This window comes from Cannabis sativa, chromosome X (assembly GCF_029168945.1).
Source record: "Cannabis sativa cultivar Pink pepper isolate KNU-18-1 chromosome X, ASM2916894v1, whole genome shotgun sequence".
In the NCBI taxonomy this organism is placed as follows: Eukaryota; Viridiplantae; Streptophyta; class Magnoliopsida; order Rosales; family Cannabaceae; genus Cannabis; species Cannabis sativa.
The window spans coordinates 53216742-53232982 of record NC_083610.1 but is presented as its reverse complement, the minus strand read 5'-3'; the positions used below and the strand labels follow the sequence as shown (position 1 = coordinate 53232982).

The 16241-nt window shown below is 32.2% G+C and overlaps 1 protein-coding gene across 1 annotated transcript; it reads left to right on the top strand.

The window, feature by feature from the left end:
* The first annotated feature begins 786 nt into the window (after positions 1–786).
* LOC115695131 (polyadenylate-binding protein RBP47) lies at positions 787–4959 on the top strand. Its single transcript, XM_061107060.1, has 6 exons — positions 787–1679; positions 2577–3048; positions 3590–3657; positions 3743–3873; positions 3959–4055; positions 4445–4959. The coding sequence occupies exons 1-6, from the start codon at positions 1332–1334 to the stop codon at positions 4601–4603; spliced, it is 1275 nt and encodes a 424-aa protein (XP_060963043.1). The 5' UTR covers positions 787–1331; the 3' UTR covers positions 4604–4959.
* The last annotated feature ends 11282 nt before the right edge of the window (positions 4960–16241 follow it).

Here is a 16241-nt window from a genome sequence, read left to right as displayed (position 1 = left end):
CTATTTTAGAACTTTTCTTTTGCACAGGGAAAGGAGAAGAGTTCAGCTATGGAGGTTTTATTTTTAAAAAAAAAAAAAAAAACTGAAAAAAAAATTGAAAATAATAATAAAAAAAAAAAAAAGAGAGAAAGAAAGATAAGGGAATGATGTAAGGTGTGATTGATATAAGCCATCAATCAATGACGTGTGTGGCTGCATGGATTGTGTGTGCAAGTGGTAAAAGTGTAATAAAATAAAGTTAATGAGTATAAATGTTGGTTTAACCGTGTGAAGATATATATGTAATAAAGTGTGTATTTTGTATTTTTAGTGTAAAAATATCTTTATTTTATTTATATTTAAATTTTTTTAAATATCCACAGCAAATTATTTACTAGTTTCTATTAATTATACATAAAACATATAATTATTCATTGCATTACGATAAATAATAAGTTTTTCAATCCACTATAAAATTGTTGTGACCAAAAAAAATACCCTCAAAATGAAATGACGGTGATGAACATATAGATAAGTACAACCTGCAAGGCTGCAAGCAACTCATTCTTATCACTATTTCTCATAATCCACTCATTCACACGTCTTTACTGATTTAGGTACTCCCAGTCCTAGGAATCACCAAATTCACCGCAGTAAAAATAATAAAAAAGAAAAAGAATTAACTCGCTCTCTCGATTGGACAGGAGATCATTCGATGACGTCAAAAAAATCAATAAAAAAATTAAAATAAAATTAGACAAAATTGTATTTGTTTTTTTTTTTAAAAAAAATATCATTTGAAATGAAGGGCGAAGCCAAACATAACAATAAGGAGGAAGCCCTCTAAGGCATGTGGCAATGTTGGCGGCGGATCCAGAAAAAGATAGCGATAAACCCCAGAGCTAAGCTTGCAACTCTTTTAAGTAAGTAACCCCGACTCATTGCCTTTGTATCAACGGCTCAGATTAAATTTTATGTTTTATATCCGATGGCTGAAACAATAACCGCGTTTTACGAAGCCAACCCATGAATCTGTCATCTTAAATAAAAACAAAATAAACAAAGGCCAATTTTCCTCACTATTTATAAGTTTTACAAGACCCTAACCGTGTTCCTCCTTTTAGAGAGTTTTCTTCTTCCTCTAGTTTCTCCAGCCTCCGCCCCCATCTCCTTAAACCCTTCACCCTCACTCTCTCTCTCCCTCTCTTATCTTTCTCTCTCTCTCAACAAAGGAGAATAAGAAAAGAAACTGTTCAAGATCATTAATTGGGTGGGTGCAGGCTAATATTAGTTTGAATCTGCTTTTTGTACTGATATAGGAAGGAAGTAAGATATAATAAAAAGCAGAAAATATGCAATCGAACAGTTCTGATTCGTCGCAACCACAACAGCAACAGGAGCAGAATCAACGGCCGCAGCAGCAGCAGCAACAACAACAACCACATCCTCAGCAGCACCCGCAATGGATGGCGATGCAGTACCCAGCGGCGGCTATGGTAATGCAGCACCAGATGATGCCACCTCAGCATTACTCGCCGTCGCCGCAGCACTACATGGCGTACCACCAGTATCAGCAGCACCACCCACACCAACAGCTGCCGGGATCTGGCGGCAGTGAGAATAAGACTATTTGGGTCGGAGATTTGCACCATTGGATGGATGAAAATTACCTCCATAACTGCTTTGCCTCAACTGGGGAGGTAATATAATTTTTACTTTTTTTTTTAGTGTTTTCTTTGAAATAGTTATTATATTAAGGATGTGTGCTAGTGATTATTGTTAGGTGTATATTTACAGAAGTAAAATCCGCCTTTCGACTGCTTATTTGTTTGTCGCATATTTTTATTTTTCCTTATACGAACAATTGTAATATATATATATATATATATATATATATATTTGCTGAAAAAAAAAATTCAATATTTTAGTTTACCATATAAAAATAATGATTTGTTCATAATTTCAAAATGTCAGGGAGCTAGCGCCATAGCTAGCTATCAATTGAAACGTGTGAGTTTAGAGTTTGATTTAGGGTGAAATGTGATGAGGGAATGTAACAGACATTGTTTATTTACCATAAATGCACGTTTAACATAAATGTTTGGTTAGAGTTTCCTTTCCTCTTCTAGATATGATTTAGCATTAAAACAAAAGTAATTAATACTTAAGCTGGAGTTAATATATATATATATATATATACAGATATTCTATTGTATATATAATGGAACAAATCAACTTTGTGTTTGATCAAATTAGCAAAATACACTAGGAAGAATGGCAACTGGCAAGATAACTTGATTTTTTCTATTTCTGTCTAGTCTTTTATTTATTTCTGTTTTGTCAGATTTAAGTACTTGATGTCATCAAGATTATTTCTCTTTTGGGTCTGCTACTTAAAAAAGTAAAACGTTTTCGTTTTACAATCATTTCTACTTACTTACAATGAAATTTATATTGAAGCATGTACAAATTAATCTTGTTCTTCCAACCGTATATTAAGCAGTTGGAAATATATTAACCTGATTCCATACAGAAAAGCACATTATTTTCTTTCTGTCTGCCTTATTATTTAACAAATAGAGTTGTGTTTGATGCAGATTTCTTCCATTAAAATTATACGCAATAAGCAGACTGGTTTGTCTGAGGGCTATGGCTTTGTGGAGTTTTTTTCACACGCAACAGCAGAGAAAGTTCTGCAGAACTATACTGGCATTTTGATGCCAAATACAGATCTGCCTTTTCGCCTCAACTGGGCAACATTTAGCACCGGCGAAAAGCGTTCAGATAATAATGCCTCTGATCTTTCAATTTTTGTAGGAGATTTAGCTGCAGATGTTACAGATAGACTATTGCACGAAACTTTTGCCAGTAAATATCCATCTGTTAAAGCTGCAAAAGTTGTCTTTGATGCCAATACTGGCCGTTCAAAGGGTTATGGATTCGTAAGGTTTGGAGATGATAGTGAAAGGACTCAGGCAATGACCGAAATGAATGGTGTTTATTGTTCCAGCAGACCTATGAGAATTGGTGCTGCAACTCCAAGGAAGTCCTCTGGATATAATCAACATGGTACTATAGATTAATTTCAACTTTCTTAATCTCATATTGTCTAGCTAACATATATAAGCTCAGAACTAATTATATTTGCAGCTCGCGGGTATAGGAGACAAACTAACATATTTACATAATTATATATGTTTGTCTGTGTGACTATAAGTTTTGTCTCGCCATTAATGTACTGGTCTCAGTTACTTATCACATGTCCTTGCAGATTATTTTACTGCCTACTTCTTTGTCCATAATATAGTTTGTTATTCTCTAATCCAATTCCAATGTTCACATAGGGTGTATATGAAATTTATAATTAGAACATGTTGTATGTGTTTTCTTATATATTGGCTAAAACATTTGTATGCTCTACGAATTATCTCGCTCATTGTTAATTGGTTTGATACTATTGCTTCGTCCATTATTTGAAATGCTTGCTCAAATGTTTACGTAATTAAATAAAATAGAAAATAACAATTGTGATCATTTTTATTTAATACTCTAACTCTATTCCTTATTAACCATTGTTTGAATGTCCTTTCTATGTTGTTTTGATTATTAGGAGGGTATGCACCTAATGGTGCATCAACCCAAGGCTTCCAATCTGAAGGAGATTCTTCAAACACAACAGTGAGTTTTTCATCTTCTATTGGCCCTGTTTATCTATCTATTGTGACCTTTTCTTCTCTGAAAGAGTCATGCATGCACTTTGCAGATATTTGTTGGAGGGCTTGACCCTAATGTTACTGATGAAGATCTCAGGCAACCATTCTCTCAGTATGGAGAAATAGCCTCAGTTAAAATCCCAGCTGGAAAAGGATGTGGATTTGTACAATTTGCCAACAGGTAAATTTTTCATTCAATGATCTGCTATGGCATTCAAAGCTGTGTATAAATTGCTGATTGCTTCTTGTTCTGAACCTCGTGACAGAAATAATGCAGAGGATGCACTGCAGAAGTTGAATGGAACAGTAATTGGGAAGCAAACGGTTCGTCTCTCATGGGGCCGCAATCCAGCCAATAAGCAGGCACTCCTCCCTCTCTCCTTTCTTCTTTCTTCTTTCACCATAATCACACACACCCACACACACTTAACAAGAACAACATAAACAACCAACTTATGTTCCTATGCAACCAAAAACAACTTTGTTGAATTGAGCCTCTTAACAACTGGACATGACTGTGATTCAGACTTCTTGAAACATTGTTATGTAAACGTTACTGGTGGTAAAACAGCTACGACTGCTTTACTAATAAGATTATAATCACTATATTTCCCATGGGACTAGCATGAAGCTTTTAAAGGAGGATAATTTCCATTCTTGTCCATATGGCCTAGTGCACAACTGCACAATCTTGTTTATTAATAGTATCTGAGACTTATTTATATTTTATAATTGTGATTTTGAGTTTACAGTTCAGAGGGGATTTTGGCAACCAATGGAGCGGGGCATACTATGGAGGACACGTTTACGATAACTATGGATATGCACTACCACCTCATGATCCAACCATGTACCCTGCAGCATATGGAGCTTATCCTATGTATGGAAGTCATCAGCAGCAAGTAAACTGATCCAAGCCTCAAATCTGTTTATGGCAGCCATCGAAGAACAAGTGAGCAACTTACCAAATGCTTCCACCTGAAAATGGCATCCATCAGCAGAAAAGCAAAGCTTGTGAGCTACAAAGAAGTAGTTCTAGTAGTTTGACCTGTTCATGACTCTAGAACCTGTGATTATGTAACTCGGTCGCTTGGTGCTGTAGGATTCTTATTAATCCCTCCTTTTAAAGGAGTGGAACTGAATTTTGATAAAAGTGAGGTAGTGTTATAGTTGGTTAATAATTTAGCTAGAGCTAGACTCTCAGAATTCAGAAAAGAATTATTGAAATGCATGGCCTGAAATATTATTTATCTCAAGTTTGCAGCAATATTTTATGGTTATATTCTCTATAATGTTTTGCTGGTCTGGAGAAGATTTTTTTTTTCTGCTTGCCGCTGCTTTATAAGAGTATGCAGATTTTGAATTTTTTTTATTTAATTTTTATGGCCTGTGGAGCCAAACAATTAATGAACAAAATGGATTCATTGAGGTGCTAACTAACCTTATTTAATGGGTTAGTTTTTGGGCTTTCTTCTTATATACCCTTATTAGTTATTAGGGTCAAAGTTTACTTTTTTTTAGGGATTATTTCACAAAAACATAAAAATAACAAAAAAATACGGTTTTACGGAATTTTTAATATTTTTACAATTTTTTTTATTTTATTTACAGAAAATACGGTCTTTTTATGTTGTAATCTTGTTAATTTGTTGTTGATTTTTTGTTATATGTATGTTATTTTTTGTTGTTATTTCGATGTTATTTTCGCGTTACTTTTATGTTGTTTTCGTGTTATTTTTTGGAAAACCGTAAAAATGTAAAAAAAAAAAATTCTTTGAACGTAAAAATGTAATTATTTTATAAAAAATGGTGTCTTATGTAATTATTCCTTTTTTTTATTACCATATCATATGAGAAAATAAATAAAATTAGAAAAATTAAAGTTTTTTTTTACAAAAATACGGTACAGGAGATTTCTTTCCCAAAAAACTTCTCCTTCTTGACAAGGAAAAACAAATGAGTTGCTCTCCATTTTCGGCAACACTTTACCTAACAATCAAGTGATAGAGATCTGGAATCAACAACCACTAGCAATGTAGAAGCTTTTTGCGATCTTCATGAACGCCCGCTAAGAACTTTGGGCTAATCTCCATTAACGCTGGCAAGTTATGTTTTGATATTCTGCCATGGCAGCAGGAACACCATGGGGAGATCTTCACCGACAAGAAAGGTTCAACAATCTAGGGGAAGATCTAGTGGAATCAACGAATATCAACGATGGAGAGATCTCCTTGAATTTTCATACCCACACGTGTATTTTTTTTCAAAAAAAATCTGATTCTTTTTTTTTGGAATAAAAAAAATAAATTTGATGTTGTTTAGTGTGTTTTCTTCAATTAGTTTGTAAATTATTTGTTGTTGTTGGTTGATTTACATATATTTTCAGTATTTTTATTTAAGATTTTTGAAAATCTGAAAGAAAACCAATGCATTGAATTTTTGAAAAAATTTAATAAGAACAATGAGTGTGTTAAAATTTCAATACATAAATATGTTGCTTTCACGTTGTTTTTAAGTTTCCTTTACGTTGTTTTTTCATCTTCCTAAAAATAAAAATAAAATGACACGCGACACAATAACAACACAAATATAACGATGCATGTTATAGGAAGATATTGCAAATATGAAGAAAATTTATATATATTGATGCAATAACAACATCAGTAGTTGATTTTGAGTTATTTTGTGTGTTTGCTTTAATTATTTGTTCATCAATCGATATTCCTTTGGTGGAAAATAACAAAAACTACACAATATCTACAAAAGGATAATTAAATTATTTTCATATTATTGTGAAGCTTATTTTGTATTCTTTTTGTAATATCTTATTTCAACGTGAAAATATTATATAAACTCAAGTTGTTTTCATGTTGTTCTAAAGTTTATTACGAATTAATTGTTATACATTACACTATAGTTGTTCAACAAGTAAAAGAATATAGTTTTACATGTTAAAACAAAAATTTATCTTATCTCTTACATTAAAAAATAGAAAATAATAAGAGAACACACATTATGTTAATTTTAAATCAAGTGTGGGAATGGATAGGAAGAGATTGTAAATATGAAGAAAAATTACTTATATTTAGTAATATCATTGTTTGTTGTTTTATAATTATAAACACGTTATTTAACTTCGTTATTTTTTTGAGCATATTACTTTCACATTGTTTGTACAATGAATTTCAGTGGTTAAATTTTGTTGATTCCTTAAATTAAACATACAATTGTTTTTATATTTTTATATCGTTACTAAATGGTTGCTAACAATTTTTTAAAAAAAAAATTACTAACAACTATTATTCAAAAAAAAAAGAATATAACAATTGCAATACTTGATGTAGAAATTAAAAATATAATAATAGTTGTTTCTCAATGTACTAAAAAATATAAACAAATTAAAAAGAAATTATAATGTTCAATATCTCATACAAGATACATATGAAGTTAATTAGATAAAAAAATTAAGAAGTATAAAAGCAAAATTTCTTAAAAGATATTGCTCTTCAGCGCATACAATCAAATCCAAATATACTTCTCAATTATCAATTCATGAATAATAGCTTTTGCTGTGAAAAATTGTATACGCAAGTGTACGCAATCGTAACAAGTAATAAAGTGATAAATCGAGTATCGTCTCCACAGGGATTGAAAATTGAAAATTAATTTATAAAACTAATTACTCACAAATTGGTTTCAACAAAAGTAACATAAAGTGATGAGAATATGTAAAAAATTAACAAACACAAACTATGAAGAAAACAAGCTAGAATTATTAAATTGGCCTAAAAATGCAAAGTTGATATAATGGTGCTAATGAGTATTGTTGTAAATTGATAATGTCAACTAGAAATTTAAAATGTCATAATCCTTTTTCCAAAGTGTTTATGGTTTGATTCTCTAATTAATTAACATATTCCTATGCCCAATTAATTTTAAAAATACCAATTTAAGCACAATTCCTTCAAGTCATACAAGGTAAATAACACATTCCTATGCTATTTACAAATCATACTTTTCCAAGTTGATATTCATGCATCATTCAAGCAATTCCACTAACTCTATTTTTTTTCAAAATCAAGATTAGCTACTACTTACTAATGGTGATCAAGCAAAAGTAAGCAATTGCACAATAAACACTCTTGAATGAACAAAACCAATTCACTAAACATAGCAATAAAATACCAAATCACAATTTAAGTCAACAAAATAATTCTAGCAAAAGAAAAATTAACTCATAATGGATTGTGCAAAAATTACAAAGTTTAAAATAAGAGAAAGAGGAAAAGAAAAACCCATATTGGAGTTGTCACAATACTCCAAGCTTTTTCTTGCCAAAATCTTCTCCTTCTTCCTTTGAATATTTGCCAATCTCCAAAATAAAAATACTAAATTAAAACCCTAAATAAAACTCTCTCTCTCTCTCTCTTTTTCTTCATTTTTCTCTTTGGTGTGAAGCTCTGTAGCAGCCGCCTCCTCTCCTCACATATATGCATATCAATGTATATATACATTGCAGATCTCTTTTGTTAAATTCTAAATGTCAAGCCCATGATGTGATGGCCCAATTCTCGTTCTTTCTTTTTGTATTCTTCTCTTTTAAATGGATGGGTCTATAATATAAAATGCAAAGTTTGCATTTTAAAATCTTATTATAACACCACATGAATTAATTATGGGAGACTAAATAAACAAATAAACATTAAAAAAATTAATTTCAAACTACTAAAATTAATATTTATGAAAAACTAAATAAAACCAAATAAAAGTTACTAAAATAAACTAAAAATTCTTGAGAACAAAACTAATTTAATGCCCAAAAAGATATAAATAACTCTATTTTCATAAAGTTATCATCTTTAACCTTCTTGAAAGAATTAGAAACACTTTCTTGTACACTTTCAATGTGTGTGACTCACTTCTTTCTAAGGAATAAAAATGGACATGAAGCATATTCCGATCAACTTTGAAGTTCATCATCACTTGAAATCAATTTTTTTTTTTTGCATTCAACTACAGTAACAAAACAACAATATAAAAAATGAATGCATTTAGAAAATAACATATAATCAACTTATAAACAATGCTATATTAACAGAATCAATAAAAAATCTATAAATAAATTTGTTAGGATTTATAAAACACTCTAGAAATATATATATATATATCACAGATCTAAATATATTCTTAAAACTGCTTTAATATAAAAAACCCTAAATCATAAATCTATAGAATCTTTGCTAAATTAAAGAAGAAGATGATAAAAGATAAGCAGAAGCACTAACCTGAAGCTATTGTTGGAGATTGCAGAGAAAGTTATGATCTTCCAAGAATACACTATTTTTCTAGAGTATTTTCTCTGATGGGGAAGAAGAAAATACAGAAACCCTAGTGTTTCTTGGGGATCACCACCTATTTATAGACTCTCATCTTAGAATGAGTTTTTGGGTATTTATAATTTGGCCCCTCAACAAATTATAAATTAACTTATGGTATCTACACATTATTTTCATGACAATTTAATACCCTTTTGATACTCATAATATAATTGGTCATTTAATTTTGTATCACACTTTATAATAGCATCTACATTATACATATGTGCCCACAATAGGATTTTAATCCAACAATCTCCCACTTGAGCAACATATGTTACCTTATAAATGTATAACCTTATGAGCTCAAAATTTGATATTATGTAAAGGTATTCACAACAATCTCGTCCATCAACTATACCCATATAGGATCAAAGCGGTTTTCGTCATATCAATAATGACTAAACCCATCAATGGTCACATATACAAATATAGCCAAATGACATAGATCAATCATGGATGTGTAGCATGGAAATTACATGCGATGTGAACCGAACATTCCTATTTCCAACTGGTCCTCCTTAAACCAAAGTGAGGTCAGACTTAAACATGACAAAACAGAGTGAATGAACTGAATACTTTATTTCTGATCAGAAAATAAGCAAATACATAAATGTCGTAAACAAACATAAAGCAAAGAAAATACAAACTCCCACTAAATCATGATATCCTCAAGTAATACTACACCCATATGAGCAGTGTGCCCATGAAAGACCTTGGGTGGTAATCCTTTTGTGAGCGGATCCGCTATCATAGAGTTTGTCCCAATGTGTTCTATGGATATCTGTCCACTCTACAGTCTTTCTTTCACAACTAGGAACTTTATGTCAATATGCTTTGACTTGGATGAGCTCCTATTGTTATTGGAATATTAGCACTGCTGATTCATTGTCACAAAATATCTTGAGTGGTCTTTCTACATTCTCCAAAATACGTAGCCTAGTGACAAAGTTTCTCATCCATATTCCCAGATTTGATGCCTCAGAACACGCTACGAATTCTGCTGCCATAGTGGAAGAAGCTATAAGTGTTTGTTTGACACTTTTCCAGGATATAGCTCCTCCAACTAACAGAAAAATGTAGCTTGACGTAGACCTTCTACTATCTTGGCATCTAGCGAAATCAGAATCAGAATACCCTACGATATCCAAATGATCTGACTTCCTGTATGTGAGCATGTATTCTTTTGTTCTTTGAAGATACCTCATAACCCTCTTGGCTTCTATCCAATGGTCCATACTAGGGTTGCTTAAATATCTGCCTAACATCCCAACAATGTACGCAATATCTGGACGCGGTCATACCTGAAGATACATTAGACTCCCAATAGCTGATGCATAGGGAATCTTTTTCATTTCTTGAATTTTAAGGCTTCTTTTAGGTCATTGACTAAGACTGAATTTGTCTCCTTTAGCAATAGGGGATCACCTGGTCTACAATCTTGCATGCCAAACCTTTTTAGTACTTTATCGATATAGCCCTTTTGTGATAATCCAAGAATACCCCGAGAACGATCTTGATGTAATTGAATTCCTAAAACAAAAGAGGCATCACCAAGATATTTCATCTCAAATTGCTTAGATAAAAATTTCTTAGTTTCGTGCAATAAGCATATATCATTAGTGGCAATCAATATGTCATCGACATATAGAACCAGAAATATGTATTTACTCCCGTTGAACTTGTGATATACAAAATCATCAATAATATTCATCTCAAAACCAAATGAGATAATTACTTCATGAAACTTGTGATACCATTGACGAGAAGCTTGCTTGAGTCCATAGATGGATTTCTTTAATTTGCAAACTATATTCTTTGGGTCACCGACTACAAAGTTTTCTGGTTGCTCCATATATATATTGTCTCATCATTGTCGCCATTGAGAAACGTTGTTTTAACATCCATCTGATGTAAATCAAGGTCAAAGTGAGCAACAAGTGTCAATATTATCCTAAAAGAGTCTTTTGATGAAACCAAAGAGAAAGTCTCTGTATAATCAATGCGTGTTTCTGAGTATAGCCAGTTGCTACATGACGTGCCTTAAATTCATCCATCTTGGTTTTAAATATCTATTTACAACCAATTGGTTTTACACCTTCTAGTAATGGGACAACTTCCCAAACCTTATTGTCTTGCATAGACTTATTCCCTTCATTCATGGCATCATTCCACTTTTGAGAGTTAGAACTTTTCATAGCCTAATGTAAGTTGATTGGATCATCTTCCATCATTCCAATACAAAATAATCATCTAAAATAGCATTTCTTCTCTCTCTTTCTCTCTCTCTCTCTCTCTCTCTCTCTCTCTCTCTCTCTCTCTCTCTCTCTCTCTCTCTCTCTCTCTCTCTCTCTCTCTCTTGTGGACCTCCTTAATGGCTCTTATTCTTTAGGGTGTTGAATTTGTTCTTCTGGAACAATAACCTCATCTTGATTTGGGAGTTGTTCAACATTGTTTGGTTGAGGTTCCTGATTCATTTCTTTTATCAATGACAGGTGTGGAAGCATGAACATTGTCTAAAATGATAGTAGGAACTGAGTTTGAATTCAATTCTTCCTCAAAAGTAATGTTTTGGAGTCCAATTTATTTTCATGTAGCCTATAAGGCCTTGCCTCAGCTGGACATCTCCAAATGTGAAAATGCTTTAGACTAGGCTTTTGACCTGTCCAAAGCTCATAAGGTGTCTTTGCAACTGTTTTGGTTGGTACTCTATTGAGAATGTAAGCTGCTGTCTTTAATGCTTCACCCCAGAGAGACTCAGGTAAGGTAGAATGAGCGATCATGCTCTTTACCATATCCTTAAGAGTCCTATTTCATCTCTCAGCAACACCATTCATGCTAGGTGATCCTGGCATGGTGTATTGTGGGACAATACCACATTCCTCTGGAAATTTAGCAAACGGTTCTGGACGTTGTTCACCTGAGCCATCATATCTACCGTAGTACTCACCACCACGATCAGATTTGATGTTCTCAATCTTTTTATTGAGTTGATTCTCAACTTTTGATTTGTAAGCTTTGAACACGTCCACAAACTGAGATTTTTCATGAATGAGATATAGGTACCCATAACGTGAGTAATCGTCTATTAATGACATAAAATATTGCTGACCATTCCAAGATGTTGTAGGGAATGGCCCCCAAATATCTGTGTGAATCAATTCTAAGACTTCTGAAGCTCTATTGGCACCTAATCTCTTAGTTTTGGTCTGTTTTCCCTTGATAAAATCTACACATACATTGAAATCTGTGAAGTCAAGAGACTCTAAAATGTCATCAGACGCAAGATGCTCAATTCTACCTCTTGAGATATGACCTATGCGTTTATGCCATAATGATGCTGAATTTTCTTTATTTGATTTGCGTTTAGTACCTCGTGATTCGACATGCAAGGTTTCATTATAGGGTGCAATTGTTTCTAGCAAATAAAGATTGTCATAAGTATTCAAATAACCAGTTCCAATAATATTTGAATTTAAAGATAAAGTAAACTGATTGTTTCCAAATGAACAGCAATATCCAAATTTGTCCAACAAAGAAACAGAAACTAAATTCTGTCTAAAAGACGGAACAACAAAAGTGTCTTTCAAATCCAAATAAAAACCAGTTCCTAATAACAATCTAAAATGCCAAATTGCTTCCTCTTCTACCGATTGTCCATCACCCACAAAGATGTATCTTTCACCATCACTTGGCTTTCGGTAGCTCAGGAAACCCTGTATAGAAACACTTATGTGAGTAGTAGCACCAGAATCTACCCACCAAGTGTTTCTAGGTACTGAAACTAAATTAACCTCAGAACAAACCAAAGCAAGATTAATACCTTTCTTTACATGCCATGCGTGATATTTGGCACAATCTTTCTTCACATGTCCAAGTTGGTTACAAAAGAAACAACCCTTAGAATCCTATTGTTGTTTCTTTTGAATTGGACCCTTAGCAGCTTCATTCTCAAATTTGCTTTTCTTGCCCTTATCCTTAGGGGTAGTAGCCAAGTGAGCACTTTCAGTTTTGTCCTTTGTAAACCTTTCTTCCTCTTGCACACAATGGGAAATGAGCTCGTTGAGAGTCCATTTCTCATTTTGACAGTTGTAACTAATTTTAAATTGGTTAAACTGTGGAGGAAGCGTTAACAAAATCATGAGCACAAGTACATCATCCGAAAGCTCAATCTTAAGTGTCCTTAATCTTGAGACAATATGATGTATTTCTATAATGTACACCCTTACATTTCCTTGACCCTTATATTTCATGTTCATTAAAGAACTAAGAACTGTTGTGTAACGTCCCTTATATTTTGTGCTGGGAACCCAAAAAATGCCCCCATGACCTCAAAATCAAACCAAACTTAGCAAAACTTTCCAGTATACATGTACAATGCATAACCAACATTTTCCAACCAGTAATTCCTAGAAAAAGTCACTAAATCAAATTATGCCATTAAAGACCTAAACTTGAGTTTCAAAACTCAAGCTTGCTCAATTCCCACACCATAGCTCAAAACTAATATCCAGGGCTTAAAATCAATTCAAAACAAACTTAGAAATCAGACTACACAATCTTCAAACACTAACAACCACCAACTTCAAAAATCACATACTAAACCAAACTTTAAAGCTTCAAAAATAAACAACCATGATTCTAAAATTACCTTAGCTTAATTCCTCTTGAACTCCTTGCTGAAACTCCAAAGATTAGCAGCAAAACCCCCTTGGTTTTTGGTTTGGCCGAACAAAGAGAGGGAGAGAAGATGAATTCTCTAATTTTTGGCCTTTTCTCTTACTTTCCTATTAATTCCTCAAATGAAATAAGGTTTAATATATTAACCTTGGCTGAAACTTAATCTTGCTAGGTGTCACTCTAATAGGCAGCCACCCAAAACATCATTTAGCCAAATGACCAAATTTCCCTTACTCATAAAACTAGGGTATCTCAAAAGCAAGGGGTAAAATGGTCAAATTCCATAACCCTGCTTAAACCCGGTATTTTATTTTCTCTAAAATATTTCCCACTAAGAAATAAGGTTCTAAACTTATCCATGTGATCAAACTAGCCATCCATCGCATTTTCCGTTGTCGCCGAGCAAAAAGTACAAAAATAACATATTTCACATATAAATCAAATAATGCCCATTTAATAAAATCTCTGGAATTGAAAAATTATAACTCTAATATTCATTTCTAAATATTGTGGTCCACAAATAATTAATTTCATAAATAATCATAAAATAACAGAAATTAATGCTAATTGCCTTTACTAATCCAAATTACTAAAGCGGTCATTACAAAGGAGTGGGTGGGTGTGGGTGTGGGTTCTGTGAGAGGAGGAAGAAAAGAGTAAATCAAAAGAAAAAAAAAAAGAAGAAAAAAATGGAAAAGAAAAAAGGAGAAAAAAGAAAAAAAGTAATAATTTTTTTTCTTTTTCTGATTTTTTAATTTTTTAAAAATATTTATAATTATTTTTTAAAACTAATATTACGTGGACCACTAAAAAATTTGCCACGTGTACAAGTGTGTACACGTGGACAGTCCACTGTGGCACTTAGCTGTGATTTTTGGACGGAGGGGTACAGAGCAAAACGGAACCAGGGTTTAGGTAGTTATGCCGCCAAAATTTTGGTTTTTGTGGTTAAGTGTTACAAACTATAAAGTTCAAGTGGTTTAGCCGCCAATGTCCCTTATTTTATTGATGAGATTGATAATAGTCTTGGGTTTATTGGAGCTTCAAAATATAGGTTCATGGTCCCCGAGTCACCTCTATACAACATTGTACAAGGGAAGATTTTATTTGATGAATAAATTTCAACTGAGAATTAATTTTTATGGGAAATAAATTCTTAAGAGAAAAACAGTAATTTGTTAAATTATTGTTTTAATTAATTATGGTAATTGTGAATTGTATAATTAATAGTATTTAACTATTTAGTTTTATCGGATAAAACTATATTAAGTAGTTAAATATAATAATATCGCTAACTAATATTACAGAGAGAAATATATTATTTTAGAGAAAATAATATTTTATTTTAATCCTTGAGAATTAAGATATTAATGAGAATTAATCAATTATTATTTATTGGTAGAATAAATAACAAATTTTATTTGTAGCAAAATTGAGAAATCGATTTTGGACCTTAAAATATGGCCACACGTGTAAGCCTATTTTACACGTGTAGGGTGACATATAAATGTCTATGCTTAATTTAGTTTAACTATTTAATTGAGTTAAAATAATTTAAATTAAATTAAGTTCATTATTATTTAATTATTAATTAAATACATTATTGGACAATTGTTCAATTAAAATGATAATTATTAAAAATAAAAGATCTACTGATATTTTGATATTCGGTTACTAGATATTTATATTTAAATTTGAATTATGAATTTAAATCAAATTAGATATTTATCTTTTATTTTAAATAAAAGATTAAAGGCTTTATTTATAACACTGTATATATAAATATATACAAGTAGGATAAACAATAACATTAAAAAATAGAGACAGATAACAAACTGAAAGTAGAGAAAATAAAATTGGATTTTTCAACCCTATTCTCTCTGTCTCTCTCACGTGTTACTATCTCTCTCTCTCTCTCTCACCCACACACACACACACCCCACATTCATTCAAGGTGTGTGTGAGATTATTCTATTCTCATTACAGTGTCTCATAAGTTGAGTACACACTGTAATACCTAAATTTGTTCATCCAATAAGATCTAATAGCCTACTCTATTCTTGAGTGTTGAGGCTGGCTTGGAAGATCAAGGTGTAGATTCTTCAATAAAGTTCTTGGATTGGATGTTCGATTGTTATACGAAAAGAAAGAAGGATACCCTGATAGGCTTCAAGAGGTAATTTATTTTCTTTCAGCAGTTAGATTTAATCTATATATATTATGTTGAGATCCTTTGGCTTATGGTTCATATTAGATAAAAATTATTTTATCAAAATTCTACTTCCACTTTTATAACTCTGATAAGGACCATAAAAACTAGCATGAGCTATGGAGTTGGTTTCGAGGCCTCCACCTAGCATCTGAGATGTAGGTGTAGTTCCAGTGACTGGCATGCCCCTAGTCTGTTGGTCAACAGTTGTGCTTCTTTCCACACTTGTGGATCGAGTTGCAACCATCTTGTAAGTGTCTTCTTGAGTTGTGGCTCTCAATGAAA

What these genes read in the sequence shown, in the direction of transcription:
- LOC115695131 (XM_061107060.1), top strand. Translation starts at nt 1,332, where the DNA reads ATGCAATCGAACAGTTCTGATTCGTCGCAACCACAACAGCAACAGGAG. An exon ending in CTCTGGATATAATCAACATG is followed by an intron (nt 3,049 to 3,589) that starts GTACTATAGATT and finishes TTTGATTATTAG; the next exon opens with GAGGGTATGCACCTAATGGT. An exon ending in GCAATCCAGCCAATAAGCAG is followed by an intron (nt 4,056 to 4,444) that starts GCACTCCTCCCT and finishes TTGAGTTTACAG; the next exon opens with TTCAGAGGGGATTTTGGCAA.